The sequence below is a fragment of the Varanus komodoensis genome, unplaced genomic scaffold (genome assembly GCF_004798865.1).
Source record: "Varanus komodoensis strain SLA01 unplaced genomic scaffold, ASM479886v1 scaffold61, whole genome shotgun sequence".
NCBI classification, from domain to species: domain Eukaryota; kingdom Metazoa; phylum Chordata; class Lepidosauria; order Squamata; family Varanidae; genus Varanus; species Varanus komodoensis.
The window spans coordinates 769063-785850 of NW_025336236.1; the positions used below are offsets into that span (position 1 = coordinate 769063).

The following is a 16788-nucleotide window of genomic DNA, read 5'->3' on the forward strand; positions in this document are numbered from 1 at the left end:
ACTTTTGGTTTTATAATAATACATGACTTCTGTAACATCCATATAAAGATCAATACTTCTTGTGACCCAAACCCATGCAGCCAAATGTAAGTCTCAAAGATTATACTAAGGACTGGCGTGTGTGTTCCACAATTCTATTGAAATACTGCTTAACTTTGCTTACAGTGTGCCCACTGCTTGCAAACATGGCCTAAATGCAAATAAATACACAATACAGAAGATAAATAGATATTTATTTAGAGCCTTCCCTGCAACAATAAAAATAGATGGCATTAAGGCATCTCATGTTCCATCACTATTTATCTAGTAGAGAGAACTTTCAGATACAAGAAAACACATCTATACAAATTCCATCTTACCTACCCACTTGGTAGAATGGTTACTTCCATTCCTTTACTTATTAACAAATGCAGGAACACTGACAACTCGTATTTTTCTAAGGGAAGAAAATAACTGAAACTGAAATAAATGAAGTTTGGCTAGCACCCAGAGCTGGTACAAGGACCAATCTTTTGACAAGAACCAATATGAAATACAAGGAACTCATTTTCAATAGCGAAGATATATTGGTGTGTTGGTACTCATTTCTTCATATAGCAGAAACACTGCATGTTTACTCAGAAGTAGCTTCAATTGTGTTCAATGGAGCTTATTCTCTACTGCATTTAGGATTGCAGCCGTAAAGATGTGATGTGGAAATCATTAACTTTCAGACAAGAGTTATAATTATCCCTCTTTAAAAATAATAGAGAAGTCTAATTATATTTAAGGCTCCATTGCTGATGGTGAGTGAATGAGAACAATGTTTTATACTAAGATGAGATTGTTTGCTGTCAAATCAATGCTCACACCATATAAACTTCCATCTGTGTTGACAAACACATGGGAAAAGAGCTACCATGGTTTGGTTAAAAGGGGAGATAATCAGTAGATAGGGCTTGTGGTTTTTCCTTCCCCTACAATCAGCCTATGGATTCTGAGTGGCTTCTTAGACCAACCATCAACCAACCTTGCTGGATTCACACATAATAAGCTATGATGCCCCTGCTGGCTGCAGCTGAAATATTCAAAATGGTAGCCACCACAAGAAGCCCTGTGGGGAATTTAAGTATTAAGTCCTAAATTAAGCATACGTTAGATGATTTACCATCAAAGACATTCATGATTTGGTATAACATGAAACAATTACATGTTCACCAAGCAACTGTCTTTTTGTCCCCCGCCCTCCCGTTAATCCTGGGGTGATCATAAACCAAGCTACATGGAAATCTTTTGCAGTGCCTGAACTTGGCATCTTATGTGAACTAAACCTACGCTGTTCCACTAAGCTACAGCTCTATGTAGGCTGGTCTGTATCTGGTCAGAAAGGCAACTTAATGGGTCTTTCTTTGGCATACTGCTGCACTTGTGAGACTAGATGTTGGGTTCTAGCAAGGGAAGTACAGATTCTAATCCTGTTCCCTCTCACATTTTGATCCAAAATAAGTTTGGTTTGCAGGGCCCCCTTAAAAGCAAGCCATAACTTCATTGTCTCCCTAGGATGATTCTGAAAGCACTATTTCTGCTTTAACAAATGTTTGTTCCCAATGCATTCCAGGTTATGTGAAGTATTCCAAGAAATCTCTGAGCACACAGATTTCAACTCTTCTAGGTGGCTAATGATTGCTCACTGTGCTACGAGCTTCAGAGCTACCTCAGTTAGATAGCACTCCTTTTTAAATTTTGTGTTTGTCCTAGAAGAAGTAGTATCTTTATAATCTTGCTCCTGGGAAGCTCAATCCCCGCTGCTACACTCCTGCTCCTTGCACCATGGAGGCTTATGCCAAAGGTATTGTAGTCTCTCCACTTGTGCATTGTTTGTGAACTACTCTGTGATAGATTCCAGTACATAATAATGTCTTTTTTTGGTCATAGTCCGATAACCCTAATGCACCAATGTGCATCACTTACAGCTATGACCTGCTGTAAGTGATACTAACTGAATAGTTGCCATAGAATTTGATGTAAGTGTTTCACAGTTATCCTTTGTGTAATGTGGTATTATTTGGCTTTCTCTTGTACTGGTGAAGTGCAAAGGGTCATGACTATATTAATACAGGGAAGACATGGTACATGGTAGGTGTAGCCAATGTTTGGCCCTCCAGATAGTGTTTGAGTAAAACTCCTATCATTTGTAGACATGCTGGCTGGAAGTGTTAGGAGCTGGAGTAGTAGCTGGAAGACTCGTCCTTTTTTAACCCTGCTGAAAAGAAACCTGAGAATGTGGGTGTAAAATACATTTTTTTAAATTGTAATTCAAGCTAATTCACATTTTTCGTAACTTTAACCAATTAGGGTACTCCCACAGTTATGTATTTCCGCCCAACTACTGGATGAATAATGAACATTATTTGAAATAACAGTGAAATGATTATGCAAGAATTAAATATAGAATAAGTTAAAACTACCAAACCTTTAGACAAGCTTGGGTACCTAATAAAAATAACACATTAATAGGTTTGTAAGAGGATATGAGTCCTAAATTAAGTATACTTCAGATGATTTACCATCAATGACATTCATGATTCAGTACAACGTGACACAATGTACATTAAAATTACATACTTTTATATTGTCGTGACAGCTGGAATCCAAAAAGAACTCCGCTATCTTCAGCATCATCCTTAATGGCAAACAAGTGACATGAAGAAAGCAATAACCACCAGAAAAATGTCCTTCCTGTTGAGTGCATTTCACAAATTTAAACGTGTAACTGTCATTTTATAAAATGTAAGTGAGGAAAGAGAAGTGCAGTTGACTCTAGAATGTGCTGTAATAAAACTTGAAAATTTTCAATGTAAAAGTCCACTTATTCATCATCCTTGGAACCCGTTTTGCTTAGCTATAAAAAGACAAAAATGTTTAGTGTTAATCATTTTTCTTGGCTGAATCAAGAGACAATTAATGGCTCTTAAGACCCATTGAAATAAACAGAACAAGTTTATAACAAGCAACTGACATTCGGGGGTGGCCAAGCTGAGGCTCAGGAGCTGCATGTAACTGAGTTTATTTTGTAGCTTGCTACTGGCTGCTGCAGGTGCCTGTGGGCACTCAATTGCTGCTTGCCACCTGCTGCTACGGCCCACGGGCACCCGCTTGCTACTCACCACCCACCTCCAGCACCTGTGGGCATCTGCTTGCAGCTCTCAAACATCTGACATTTACCGTATGTGGATCTTTGACTGAGCAAGTCTGCCACACTTGTTATATTCCATGATACAACTAACATTTTCTGAATGGCAGCTTAATGCATAAAAACACTACTCTGAAGCCTCAAATGTTTAAATATATATTTGATTATTTATTTAAAGTTTTCTATACCATTTTACATTTAAAAATCTCAGCATGATCTAACAGTCAGTCATGTAAAAAGTCCGCAAGATCAGGCTGAATCAGAAAGGCTTGTGGAAGCCGATAGCCTATGATTTACAGATCTGTTTTTGCTTTCTTCCTCATGCAATCCTACTACCCACTGTTTCAAAACGCAAAACACAAATCACATCAATACAAGAAGCTCTGTGATGAATAACTAGTTTTTTTAAATGATGCATAAGACACCTCACTCCAATCCTGCTGTCATCGCACCATTACAAATCTCAATTTTGTGCTGCATAATAGATTCAGAAGAAACCAAATCAATGGAAATCCTTTTTATGTTTAGAATCAGGGTATGATCATATCCTAAGAACTTATCAAATGAGAAACAGTATCTAAACATTCTTGCTTGCAATTAAAGATGCATTTCAAAATCATGAATAACACTTCAGAGACAGTAATACTTACATGCTGCTTAAAAACAAGGAGAATCCAAATGTTGTTCATGTTGAAAACAGGTAAAGAAAAAGGAGAAAGAGAGAAAGAGTGAGAGAAAAGGATTAGGCACCATTATAAGTCTCCTGAAGGTATTAGTTTTTTTTAAATTTGTTAAAAATATTAAATATTACCTTGATTACATCAACCCAATTCCATCCTCGAGGAAGCTCTCCTTTATGATCTATCCAAAACAAAAATATTATTAAACATCAATTAATTTTACATTTCAAATTCAAATTCAAACAATTCTGATTTCAGTGGTTCAATTCACATTAAATTCCAAAACATGAATATTCTTTTGGATCACTTGGATTCACACAACATGACAATAACTGCTATCCAAACAACACTTTAGCGTGACTATCACTGCCTCCTTATACTTCAAAAAATTGGATGGTACAAATGTCATTTTTGGAGGAGGGAGGGAAACACCCCACAACCCATGTTGCATAGTTAATCTGCACTGCATAGCTTATTCTGTGTTGGTAAGAGCTATTTCTAGGTCATAGAAAGCTAGGAATATGAAATGCATCTTTAAAAAAAATCTGAAAGAAAAGCATGGGTTATCTATACAAACCTGTTTTGTCCGCTAACTTTCGTTTTTGTGTTTTTGTCAAATGTTCTTTTTTCTCTTTTTTCTTACTTGACTGTGGTGCATCAGGCTGACCAGTTGAGATGCAATTGTTCAATGCTGTCTAAAAATGTAATTTGTTAGTAAGAATTTTCTGCAACTTATTGGCACTTCATATTAGTTTCTTCTCATTCTAGTTTTTCCTGCTTTCTCCATATGGTTCAAAATAACCATATGGGTCAAAATAACAACTTCAGATCTTCAAGCAGAAAGCAGAACTGTTTGCACACAATTGTAGCATTTATTGGTAAATCATAGCTTAATTATAGGTTATTCAGGGATACACAGTATAGGTTTCAGGAACAACCTATAAATTGCCCTGTTTGTAGGATGATAGTGTGACATCTGAAACTGAATATTTTGCATTATTTAAAGGTTAAGCAACCCAAAGTTAACCTAAGAACAACCCATGTTAATTGTTACTTTTAGGTTATTTAACCTATGAATAACTGAGTGATGGGTTCTCATGACTGAGGAAGGAAAATAAACCAGTGTAGCTTATTTTCCTGTCCTGCCTATGCTGGGCACACACTGCCAAATTACTGTTACATTGTTCAAACTTGAAAAGGTACATGGAAGGAAATGTGTTTGCACATTGACCTGGAACCTATACCGTATTCTTGGGTTGCAGGGTGGTTTGTACACTGCCTCTGCTAGATTTGGGCAACCTGCCAAATTGTTCCCAGCGAAAGATAAGGGCAGGAGGAGGACTTGTACTCACCCTGCTTGAGGGACCCTGTGGGCAGCTGGATTCTGTGCGCAGTTCCATTCATGTGTATGGAATGCTGGACTAGACAGACCTTTGCTCTGATCCAGCATGGCTTTTCTTATATTCTTAAAGGTAATTTGGAGGCCCATGACAAATATGCACAGGTTGGTGTAAGAAACCACAGTGGCATTATTTTCCTTTCCCAATTATGTACACCTGTCCAGAATGTCCGAGTTTGGATGTCACACTAACAGCCTACAAACCTGCTTCCCAGTTTGTTGCTGCAAACTGGAAGCAGTTCACATGCAGTGTGTGTTCCCCATGCAGTTATGTGCAAACCAATCATTTTTTCCAGTCAAAACGTTACATTTGCTGGAAATGAAAATTCATTATCAGAGAAATATATTTGTTCTTCAACTAAACATTATCCTTGTTGACAACATGTACAAATTTATTTGGCATAACTACTATTTTTAATCACTGATCTTTATTTAGTTAATGAACATAATAGTCAAAGAACAGACCATCACATTTAGCATCAGTCTCCAGCATCCTAGTTTGTATCCCTAACAAATGGTTACATGATCGGAATGTAAAAGATTTATAGGAACTTTTAATACCAGTTTGTTTCACGTCAGCTTCATTCAATTCAATAGATCCACAACTGAAGTGATAAGCTTACCACAATATTAACAGGATGGTTTTCCATGAACAGCTCTTTGTTATCTTTGGCATATTCAAAAATTGTGTAGGTCATAGAAGTTCCAAGGTTAACTTCAACTTCCTCCATTAATTTGTCCAATATACTTTGCTTTATGGCTGAGGATCTAGGAAAGATAATAGAATTTCCTTACATAGGCAAATGAAGAATAAGGTGATCCCAGAGGGAAGATACTTGTAAGTTTCAAAAGCTGGACTACCCACATGGCATTGTTGAAAAATGCATCCATAGATATGACAGGAGCTGTCAGAGGGTATGTTTCTGGCCATGATATTTCTATTAGAAAGGCTTTAGGGTCTCCATTTTCACCTATCTGAAAAAAAATCACAGGTGTTCAGGAATACAGACAATCTGAGTCAATAAATCAATAAAATGAATACTTGTCTTGTAAGAAGGGTCCATTTCTTATACCCATAGCTGAATTTAATTTTCAAGTAGAACTGTTTCCTCACAAAATACTTCATATCCAATCAATACAGACATAATGTAAGTTTCATCTGAACACAGTGAGACTTATTTCTGAGTAAACAAGCATAAGAATGTACTTCAAAATTACCTTTAAACATAATTTAATATTTACAACACAATATTATTTTTAAAGCTTAACATAGCTTTGAACCTTCATAGAAAGCAGCAGGTTTATGTAGCTTTGCTGAGGAACATGGTGGTATGATGGAATCCCTGGAAACTATGAAAAATATAAATCTTTAAGGCCAGTTTCTAGTTCTTATAGGAATGTAAAGATGCCTCATATTGAGTCAGACCCTCAGTCCATCTACCCAGTATTGTCAACGCCCAATGCCAGTGGTTCTGCAGGGTCTCAGGCAGGGTAATTTAAATCCAGCCCTACCTGGAGGTGCCAGGAATGAACCTGGATCCTTCATTCTGCATGCAAAGCAGCTGTTCTACTCTGAGCTATGATTCCTCCTTCCAGTGTCCATATAACATTTCAGCACATTTTCACCCTTATAATTGAATTATGAACTGTCTCAAATATGTATACACCTCTTTCAAGTCGATATAAACTACTTGTAATTCATATGTCCTCATACACACTCCAACTGCAGACCTTTCAACCGGCAGCCCAGAGGCTCAGTGGTTCAACATGCCGCACCACCATCTCCCCTTAGTTCAAAGCTGCGTGACAGGGTGAGAACCCACTGCCTTGTCCCTGGCTCTTATCAACCCAGCAATATGACAGCATGTAATGCAAGTAGATAAATAGGTGCCACATGACCACGGGAACATCTTTGGACAGCACTGGCTCACGGCCATAGAAATGGAGATGAGTGCCGCCCCCTATAGCCAACCAGCTAGTGGGGTAAAATCTTCAGGGACTCCCTTTCCATACACACTCACCCTATATTGAAAAGAAACTGGGCTAAGTTCCCTGAAACATTCATCACCTTCATAAATTGAACGTAATGCTTCTAACTCCATCTGAAAGAAAGAAAATGGTTAACAGTTAAAAATCATAAATCTGTAAAAGGCAAATGAAAGTCATAAGTGGAATACCATAACAGAAATAGGGACATTCAGATAAAAGTGCTGGCTTGTGGTTTAAGTATCATAACCTGCATCATAACCTCTTAAAATGTGTACAGTCTATTTCAATATTACTACCTGACTTAACTTCATCTTCAATTTTATTTGTAATGGTAGGGTTTTTTTAAAAAGTATGTTGAATATGAAAACCTTACGAGAAGAATAATAAAGCCACATTAGGTATAGTACGTTAAGTGGAAAATGAAAGGAATATGAGAAAAGATAAACAAATGCTTTCAAGCATGGATGTGGTCTACATCCCACTACAGCCAATGACACACCTTTTAATGGTTCTGAACTAAGCCATACATGTTACTCTTTATCTAAAAAATGAATTTAAGAAGGAGTTAACTCATTTTTCAAACAAGCTTATATTAGATGCATACACTTGCTGAAAGCTTGTACCTGATTTTTCCTGTTCTCTCTTTTCTGAACCACTGAGCCTCATGACATAGCACAAACTACTTTGGAATGGCCTCTGATTTTTCCTGTGGCAAAATTCTTATGTATGCAAGCTCAAAGCCCCCCAGAGTGTTTCCCCTGTAGCTATTTCTAGACAAAATTAAAATGAGAAATCATAAAAATTATCTTTATATCATATAATTAATTGATGAATAATACAACACAAATTATTTTGCTGAACTAAGAATGTAATGAATGCATAATTCTTGGGTTATCTACTGTGTAACAAAAGGAAAGGTAGCTGACTTGTCTTTGTGAAATGTTGGGTTCCATAATGTATATAAATGTTGATCAACAATAAAATTGGTCTCACCTGTCTTCACATGGCACAATGAATTGAGATATCATAAAGACATTGAGCTTTATACTTAGATCCTTTTGAGACAGGCTTTAGTAAAATACTTCTCTAGGGTTGCCTTAAAGCAGATTGGACAATTTGTTAACTCACTTTTTCTATTTGGACTAACAGTGACTCTCCCATTTACAGTCAGCAGTCTTTCACTACACTTGCTACACTTCAAAAATTGAAGATGCTGGGAACACAAACACCATCATTTGTCTCCTCTTTCAGTTGGGATACAATATACTTATCCGGTGATCATAATCAATCACTGTGGGTACCTCACAAAAATTATCCTAGCATCTTTAAGCTAGCTACTTCTTCCTCCACTGCACCCTTGGCAGGACTGTAACACCTGTCACCAGTGTATAATGGTCAAAGCCTCAGCAGCAGAAATGCACCCTGTACGACAGCCTTGCCCAACTGTATGTTTTTCAGATATTATGGACTCCAGCTTCTCTAAAATCCCCAGTCAGAAAGATGGCTGGAGAGAGCAGTTGTCACCCAACACATCTGAATGGCACCAGGCAGGGAACAGGCTGTTGTGCAGGGAAGAAATTCATCTGTTAATTTTCTAGGCACTGTGCAATTGAGAAATCCGCCTTCGAAATGTTTTGGGTTCTTGACCGTTAGCCATGGTGGTTGGGGATGATGGGAGTTGGGGTGCAAAACAGCTGGAGGGCATTAGCCTTGGGAAGGCTGAGCTAAAGCCACGCCTGCACCCTCCCTCCTTCCCTCCCGGCACCGTCAGGAGGCTGGACCGTGGAAGGCACGGGGGCGGGGGGGGGGAAGCACTTGCTCTCCCCGCCCCTTCAAAGGCGCCGTAACCCCTTCGTTGCCGGCGCGTGGCTCCCCGCAGCCTGGCCTTTTCGCCTCCCCCATCTCTCACCTCCTGGTCCTCGTTGGCCGTCATGGTGCGACGCCGGAGAATACGGGGCTCTTCCCTGGATCCTTTTCTCCGCACCCTCTTCCACCGTCCCTCGGGGATTGGAACCTCTGCCCTGCCACTACGATAGAGTAAGAGCCGCGCACCCTGACTGACCCTCTCTGCGCACGCGCAAAAAGTGACAAGAGGGGAGGAGGCGGTCACGGCCGTACCGCTCATTGGACAGTGTAACTATCCCGTTCAACTTGTTCTGGCTAACTATTGGCCCGGTTCTTTTAGCCGCGCCCTCCGACTTTCTTCGGCTTCCCCAAGGCTGGGGCGGTCCTTGGTCGTAGGCCCCGCCTCCTTGTCATGCCTCTTTGCATTGGCCCTTAGGTTGAACTTTAACTCTGCCCGCCCTCGAGCGCGTTCCAATACTCGGCTCCGCTTGCTTACTATTCTCTGCGCTCATTGGTTAGCTGGAGTTGTCACTCTCAGCTGGTCGTCTCCCTGCGCGCTTGTCGTCTTCCTCACTCAGGCCTCTGGCAGCAGCTTGGAACGTTGCATCTCTTTTGTGGCAGGACCGGGCCTTTGTATGGCCGGTGTCACCGGAGACTGAGCGTGATCCTGGCCGTCGGCGCAGCCGAGGGTGAGGTGCGTCTTCCTCGCGGGGGAGGACCCTTGGGAGCGGGGCTGAAAAGGCAGGGTGGGTGGGGGGTCTGGCTGGCAGGTGTGGGGAGGGAAAGGGCAGGGCAGGGCATGTGGAGAGGGCAGATATGCTCAGTCAGAGAGAGCACGGCTGGCTCCAGCGGGTGGCCAAGGAGAGCAAGTTTAGCCCCTTCAGGTGAACAGGGACCCGCTCAGTAAGTCGGAAGAAGCCTTCTAAAAGGCGGGTTGATCCGTGTTAGCATTGTTACGGGAAAGGATGGCAGTGCCTTTTAGTGTGCACGGACTGTGGCGATGAAGACCTCAGTTATATGTATGGGTTATTCCTACAGTAGACCAACATTCCCCAAACGAATGCAGGACTACAGTTCCCAGCATGCCCTGGCCAGCTGTGTTGGGGGTTGTCTAACACTTCTAGATTCACACACCACGATATGGAAGATTGCAATAAAGTTACTGAAGTCGGTGGCATTTCGGTTAGGTCTGCCCTAGATATAACAGTGCCTGGGGTCAGCTCATTTCAGATCTTTTACTTAAAGTTTCCAGAGCTCCCAAGGTGGCCGTTAAATTAACATGATAGACTTAATCCATTCAAATTATAGTAGCAGCAAATGAAGCTAATGCAGAAATAGAGTTAAAAGTGCACAGCATATTTAATTAGCGTTTGGGCTGGCTTGCTACATTCACTTTTTACTCACTGTTTTGTTCTTCCTGCTTAAAGGACCACCTGGCAAGGTTCCCTAAAGTCTTGAAGCAGATCTGGGAGAAAGTCTCACACATTATGTATCTCACATTAAAAGTCTGGTGGTGGGTTTTACAAAGGAGTAAGATGAATACAAGCACACACCACAAGGGATTTAACCCACATTGTCCTTTTCATTGTTTAAAAATGATCTTAAACAGGCAACCTATTGAAGTACTCAGGAGTAGCAATAAAGTGGCCTACAATGCCAGGCCACGGCTTAGAGTTCTGCCTTGCCTTTCTACCTATTTCACCTTAGGCTGGGAAGGGTGGAAGAGAGATCCCCAAATGTTCTAGATTTCAACTCTGAGAAGCTCCTGCTAGCATGATCAGTGTTCAGAAATTCTTGGATTTGAAGTCCAAAATATCTGGAAATCTACATTCGGCTCACTCTAAGGTACACAGGGCTGTCATGAGATGTCTTCAAGAACCTAGATAGGTTATATCTCTTCCTTTTGAATTGGCTTTTGATACACTTGTCCATAAGGCTGAATTATATTGCCTTAGACAAACACATTCATGAGAGGTCATGCATGCTCATCACTTGGATTTCCATGCACAAATAAAATAAGTTGGACGTCAATGTCCGTTAGTCCTTGAACTTTACATCATTTACATCAGTACCTAAAGGTTGTTTCCTGGTTTGGGATCAGTCCGTCAGCTTTACATGGGAACATTTTGATCAAGAAGTTATAACCCCTACTTGTGGAGCATCCCAACCTATAAATCCAACAACAGTGGTAATGTTAGTAGCAGTCTATGAGTGGATATCTGAATTTTTGAAATTCTACCTTTCCCTTCCAAGTGCAATCTGAATAGTGGAAATTGTTTAATCCTTATTTTAATATGCAACAGTATTATACATTAAATTCACCTGTATTGTCAGCTTGCATTTTGGATAGGAGAAGAGTAGAAGCCAAACTTACAGGGAAATTTAAAAACAACTTTTAAAGAATTATTTTTGCATCTTTTTACTGTTTTAGACTTTTATTTTCCCAAGTAATATGTCAGAATATTTGTTGGAAGATTAAAAAATTCTTTAAATGTATATGCTTTCTATTTCAGCTTTAACTCTACCCTATCAAGATGAGTCCTTCACAGTGGGATTTTCCAGTGGAACTATGTTGCCGGCCTATGGCCTTTGTTACACTCACAGGCTTGGATGTAGTGTATAATGCTGTTCATCGGGCAGTTTGGGATGCCTTTTGTGCAAATAGAAGAGCAGACAGAGTACCAATTTCCTTTAAAGTACTCCCTGGTGACCATGAGTATCCTAAATGTAGAACAAAGGTATTGCTCTAAGTTTTATAATATGAAAATCCAGGTATATGTGTTGACTTTATATTGTGAATCAGTTGTTATTTGCAGTGATTCTTTGTATGCACTTGAATGTTATTTAATGTTGGAATTAACATTGTTAAAGAGATGCTTTTAAATACAAAGCTATAGAACTATAGCTTAAATCAAAAATCTGAATTATTGAGAGTGCAATCCCATGCATGATTCAACATAGGTCTCCTAAACATGCATAGGAGTGCACTTTAAATCAACTTGAAACTCACCTCTGTATCTTGCACATAACTGCTTAACTCAGAAGCAAGCCCCTTCAGTTTAGTGAAGGGTATCCTCTAGTGCATGTCCATAAGACTATAGGTTTAGGGTAGATTAGAAAATGTGTGTGCAAACAGAGGGCAGCTCACCTTAAGTTAATTAATGCTTGCAGAGAACATCATATGAATGGTACATTCCAAAAGGCATTTTGAAGACTGGCTGGATGAACAAGCATTTGAACTTGGTGCCTGCACTTGTCGTGGTGTTCTATGAACTAGATTGGGATGAGCCACAGTGGAAAGAAAAACAGTCAGAGTGTGCTACTAGAGTTGAAATTGTCAGGTATAATTTTAGTTGATTTCTGAAGTCTTAATAATACTTTTTTTTGTTGTTGCTTAATTTAAATGTGTCTAGAAAAAGTCATGGTACTTTCTTCCATGGCGCTTTTAACATAGTTGCTGCTGACTTCCACATGGGTGATGGGTGCTTTAAATCAGAAGTTTTATCATTCTAAATTGCAATGCTGAGAACTCTTCAACCTATTTTGTTTCTGTTCTGCTTTTAAGAAATTTGACACATAGCAAGTAATATTTCTGTCTCTGAGCCACATGAGATTTTCATTTGTTGTTGTCTGTCTTAACAGAGAACAAGATATGTCTCCTAGTGGATTAAGTTTTACTGCACTTAATTTTTCAAAATATATGGTATCTTGGGAGAATTAAAAGTTCCACGTAATGCAGTTCTCAATTTATGTATGCTTTATGTATTATTCTTACAGGCAGAGTTTGCAGGGAAGAAACACAAAAGTTGCTGTAGTTTTGATTCAGAAGAAAACGCCGTTACCTCCTGGTAAAGTATATTTTGACTTGAGTTAAAAGTCAAAATGGTCAGGTTTGAGATAAACACAGGAATCTAAAATTATTACACAGATTTTTTTATTGAAAGGCAGTGCAGATCATATGAAAATGTGATATAAAGTATGCGTATAGGTTGAATTTTTTTTGTGTTGCAGAGCTACATTGTGTAGTATACAGTATCTGCATAAGATTGTATTTTTCTAGGAAACATTTTAAATTAGAATACAGACAGAAGAGACATTTTAATAAAGAAGCATTGGCTTAGATCCCAAGAAAAGTTACCTTAAGGGAGTTTACAGTAAGGAAAGTTTCCTGTTTCCTCTTCCCTACTGCAACTGCTTGTGACCACTGAGAAGTCTCTTTGAAGGACTGATGGGCCCTCCTGAATAATGTGAGATCGGATGGGTGGGAAGGTGGAATTACACAGAATTGGCTGGGGTGATTTTCTTTCCTCTAGCAACCATGCTCACAGGGGTCTGGAGAGCCTCCAAAGAGGTTTTTGTGAGGAGCTCAGGTGGTTACAGGGGGGAGTGTAAGAAGAAACTTTGCTTCCCTGGACTTCCTTATTTCTCTGGGGAGTCAAACCATTTAATGTAATAGAAGTTAAATTGAAAAAAACTCAAATGTGTTAAATTAAATAATTAGTTTTTTAGATAGAGAATGATAGGGTATGTGAAGATGCTTTGAGGTTCCCCATGGTATCTAGTAATACTGTTTCATGATCAAAATCTTCTGAAGAGCAATTGTTCATGTAAATAATTTTGTAGGAGCAACATATCTAATATGTTTCTCAATTCATATTTCAAAGCAAAGGCATTCCAGTGGTGCAGGTTATCTGAACCACAAATTAGTTCCACAGTCAAGCAGTCAAGTCATTGACCTTTCTCTATTAATGGATCAGAAGATCATTCCATTTGGTGCTTTCCATGGTAACTTGTGAGAGAGGAACATTGCTCAGTATGGCTTGTGAAGGCTCTGCTGCAGTGAACTACAGAGATTTGTCCAATTTTATATTTACCCAGACAGTTCTAAAACCCACTCAGTGAAATGGTTGACTGACCAATCAACTATTTCACTGAATGGTTTTTTGTCCGCTTTTGAATCATACATCCTGCTAGTCACTCTGTCAAAGAAACGTGGGTTCCACCATGATAGAAGCAAATAGTCTATGTTCTTTAAGGACATGTGTTTACTTAGAGGTGTTCTGCTATGTATTTCTCATTAAAATGTGTTAATGGTGTTGGGAGTAAATTTTATTCCTATGGCTTTTCAAGCACAAACAAATATTAACATTCTATTAAAATGAACATTGTGATAATGTTGAGTATAAACTTTACTGCCATGGTAACTGTAAATACAAAGATAATAAATTTTAAAAATCAGTAGCATCACGTTATGAAAACTGTGTGTCCCACCTCTACTACATTTTTGTCCCACTCTTGGTATATATACCAGCAATTGAGAACAACTGGTCTAATGTATACTGTTTCAGACAAAGTAGAACACAATTTATTGTTTTATAGATGTAACTTAATAAATTTTGTGTAGGTGGTGGATTAAGGTTGTTGAAATTATTTGTTGATGTTTCTTGTGGGTCTTTTTAGGGGAAGATGTTATTGCTTCTGAAAGAGCAGCAGCTTTATGTAATGCTTGTGACCTCTCTGGAAAATCATTGTTTGTTTTGCCACACACTGATCATCTTGTAGGTTATATTATAAGGTAAATAAATTATTGTAGAGGCAAGCTTTTATATGTATTTTTCTTGGTGAAGTTTGAAATCCTGTTCATCTTATTTACAGTTGCTTATTTATATCTGCTAAAATGTCATTATTTACCACCTCCATTCAATATTTTGAATGTCTGTGTGCCCTCTTTTTATGTTGCTGCTATAAATATAAATCTGCCTATCTTTTGAGATTTCCTACTAAAGCCTTCCTTCAGGTTCCTCATTTGAGATCAATATCCAGCAACAAACTAAGAGGGATTTTTCAACAGTTGCACCCCAGCTCTGGAGCAGCCTCCCGTGCTCACTTGACACTAATACTGCAATCACTCGGGTCAGGTGAAACCAGGGATTTTAGGCTGCAATCCTGTGCATGTTTAGACAGATGATCCTACAACTCCTAGCATTCCTCAGCTAGTCTTTTTTTACATGTTTTCTAGTTGCAGTTGTGTTATTTGTTGTATACTACCCTGAAATCCAAAAAACGACTGAATAGTGGTAGAAACATATTTTAAATACTAATTTTAGAATGGGAGTTTGTGATTGAACCAGATGTTCTAAATCTCACTTTCATAATAGGAATATACTATCCCTATATAAGCTATATATTTTCTATAATCTGCCCTAAATTGACGATTTGAGCATGTAAAATTAAAATATAGACAGGGAGAATTTTGAACAACTTTTGTGGGGAAATCTCAGAGATTCATTCTAGCAACTTGTTTGCCAGGTTTATTTTCAGAATGTAGGAAATTGTTCCAAACTGTAATTTATTTTCTCTGTATCCTGCACAACCCCTTCTTGATTTTGTTTTTATGAAGTTGTTTACCATTTCTTTCATAGGTTAGAGAATGCATTCTATGAACATGCACAGACCTACTACTATACAGAAATCCGAAGGGTGAAATCTCATAAAGAATATTTAAACAAAACAACACATCAGGTACACCTAACAATTTATATTAGAATAAACTGTCTAGTGTTGCTCAAGTATTTAGAAGTGTAGAATGCACTACCCATTTTGATGTGTAATTTTTTTAAAGAAGATATTTTCTGAATACTCCCATTAATCAGATTTAAATGATTTAAACAGTTTGAAATGTTGCAAATTGGTTGTGTTGCAGCTTTTATTCGTTAGACATCAGTTCAAAATAGCATTCTTCAGTGAGCTGAAGCAGGACACACAGAATGCTCTAAAGTAAGTACCCATGCAAAGACATACTCTATTATTTTACTCCCCTCCACACCAAATAAAGACTAGATTCTCATTCATTTGTAGGAGAGCTTGGGATGAGAGATAGAGAAAAGGCGAATGCAGTTTTACTACTGTTTTTAAAGCAATGTGCTGCTTTTCTCCCTGGGTAGATATGTGCACCATTTCTGTTCTGTCCTCCATCAAGAAACATGGTAGAAAGAGGAGCAGTGTGCCCCTTCAATGCCAAAAGGGATGCATTCACTTCAATGTGAATGAATTCTTTGGCATACAGTTGGAACACTGGTTTCTTTCTGGAATGTTTATCTAAGAGGGGGCATAACAATGCTATAGCTGCAAGATTTAAGGCAGATTGGTTTGCCTTTCTTTGAGTAAATACAGTCTTGCAGAATGTCACATCAAGGATTTATCCTGAGGATAAAGGGCAACACCAGGATTTGCTGCATTCATTTTGGACTTTTCTAGATTGTGTGTTCACTATTTCTGTTTGTACAATAAATGAATATAATTTCTTATTTAGAAACTACAGAACTGCATATAATCTTGTACATGAATTGAGAGCTCATGAAACCAATATGCTGGAAATCAAGACAATGGCAGGATTTATAAATTACAAGGTAATAACTGTTGGTTTAACTTTAAAGATACACACAGAAGCTAGAGAACTAAAACTAAAACATTAGTTATTGAGAGGATTGCAAATGTACTAAATAAATTGAATAAATAAATAAAATAATAAACCTGTACTGATTCTTACATTGGCTCGAATACATGTTCTGTGTTGCTAGTCTGGGGACATATTTGTGCTTTATAGCAGGGGCAAACAATTAATTTCTTCTTCCTGAGGATGGCGTGTGGAAGTGGCCAGAATCCCTTCCCTCCATTCTTTGATCCCTTCCCTCGCTTTTCCT

General features: G+C 38.6%; 2 protein-coding genes across 11 annotated transcripts in view; one reads left to right on the forward strand and one right to left on the reverse strand.

Moving 5' to 3' along the window:
- Positions 1-216: 216 nt before the first annotated feature.
- Positions 217-9323, reverse strand: RWDD4 (RWD domain containing 4). 4 transcript variants are annotated; one of them, XM_044449921.1, is made up of 8 exons: positions 9150-9323; positions 7320-7353; positions 6117-6222; positions 5875-6019; positions 4430-4547; positions 3984-4033; positions 3823-3825; positions 217-2881 (listed from the first exon to the last, which is right to left on the reverse strand). In XM_044449921.1, the coding sequence occupies exons 1-8, from the start codon at positions 9171-9173 to the stop codon at positions 2849-2851; spliced, it is 513 nt and encodes a 170-aa protein (XP_044305856.1). In that variant the 5' UTR covers positions 9174-9323; the 3' UTR covers positions 217-2848. The 4 variants fall into 4 exon arrangements, with proteins under 4 accessions (XP_044305856.1, XP_044305855.1, XP_044305858.1 ...); XM_044449920.1 differs by having other exon boundaries at positions 6117-6226; positions 7273-7353; positions 9150-9322; XM_044449923.1 differs by having other exon boundaries at positions 7273-7353; positions 9150-9314.
- Positions 9324-9626: 303 nt separating this feature from the next.
- Positions 9627-16788, forward strand: part of TRAPPC11 (trafficking protein particle complex subunit 11) — a 36583-nt gene continuing 29421 nt past the window's right edge. For 5 of the 7 annotated variants that reach the window (XR_006416598.1, XR_006416597.1, XM_044449839.1 and 2 more), the window contains exons 1-8: positions 9627-9779; positions 11599-11823; positions 12257-12426; positions 12863-12933; positions 14546-14660; positions 15508-15607; positions 15789-15862; positions 16398-16494. Coding sequence is in view for 5 of the 7 variants with exons in the window: in XM_044449839.1 (XP_044305774.1) it covers positions 11620-11823; positions 12257-12426; positions 12863-12933; positions 14546-14660; positions 15508-15607; positions 15789-15862; positions 16398-16494 (831 nt within the window). In the remaining 2 variants the exon portion in view is untranslated. Of the gene's footprint in view, positions 9780-11598; positions 11824-12256; positions 12427-12862; positions 12934-14545; positions 14661-15507; positions 15608-15788; positions 15863-16397; positions 16495-16788 lie in introns of those variants that run through there. The other 2 variants (XM_044449840.1, XM_044449843.1) reach the window with 2 other exon arrangements.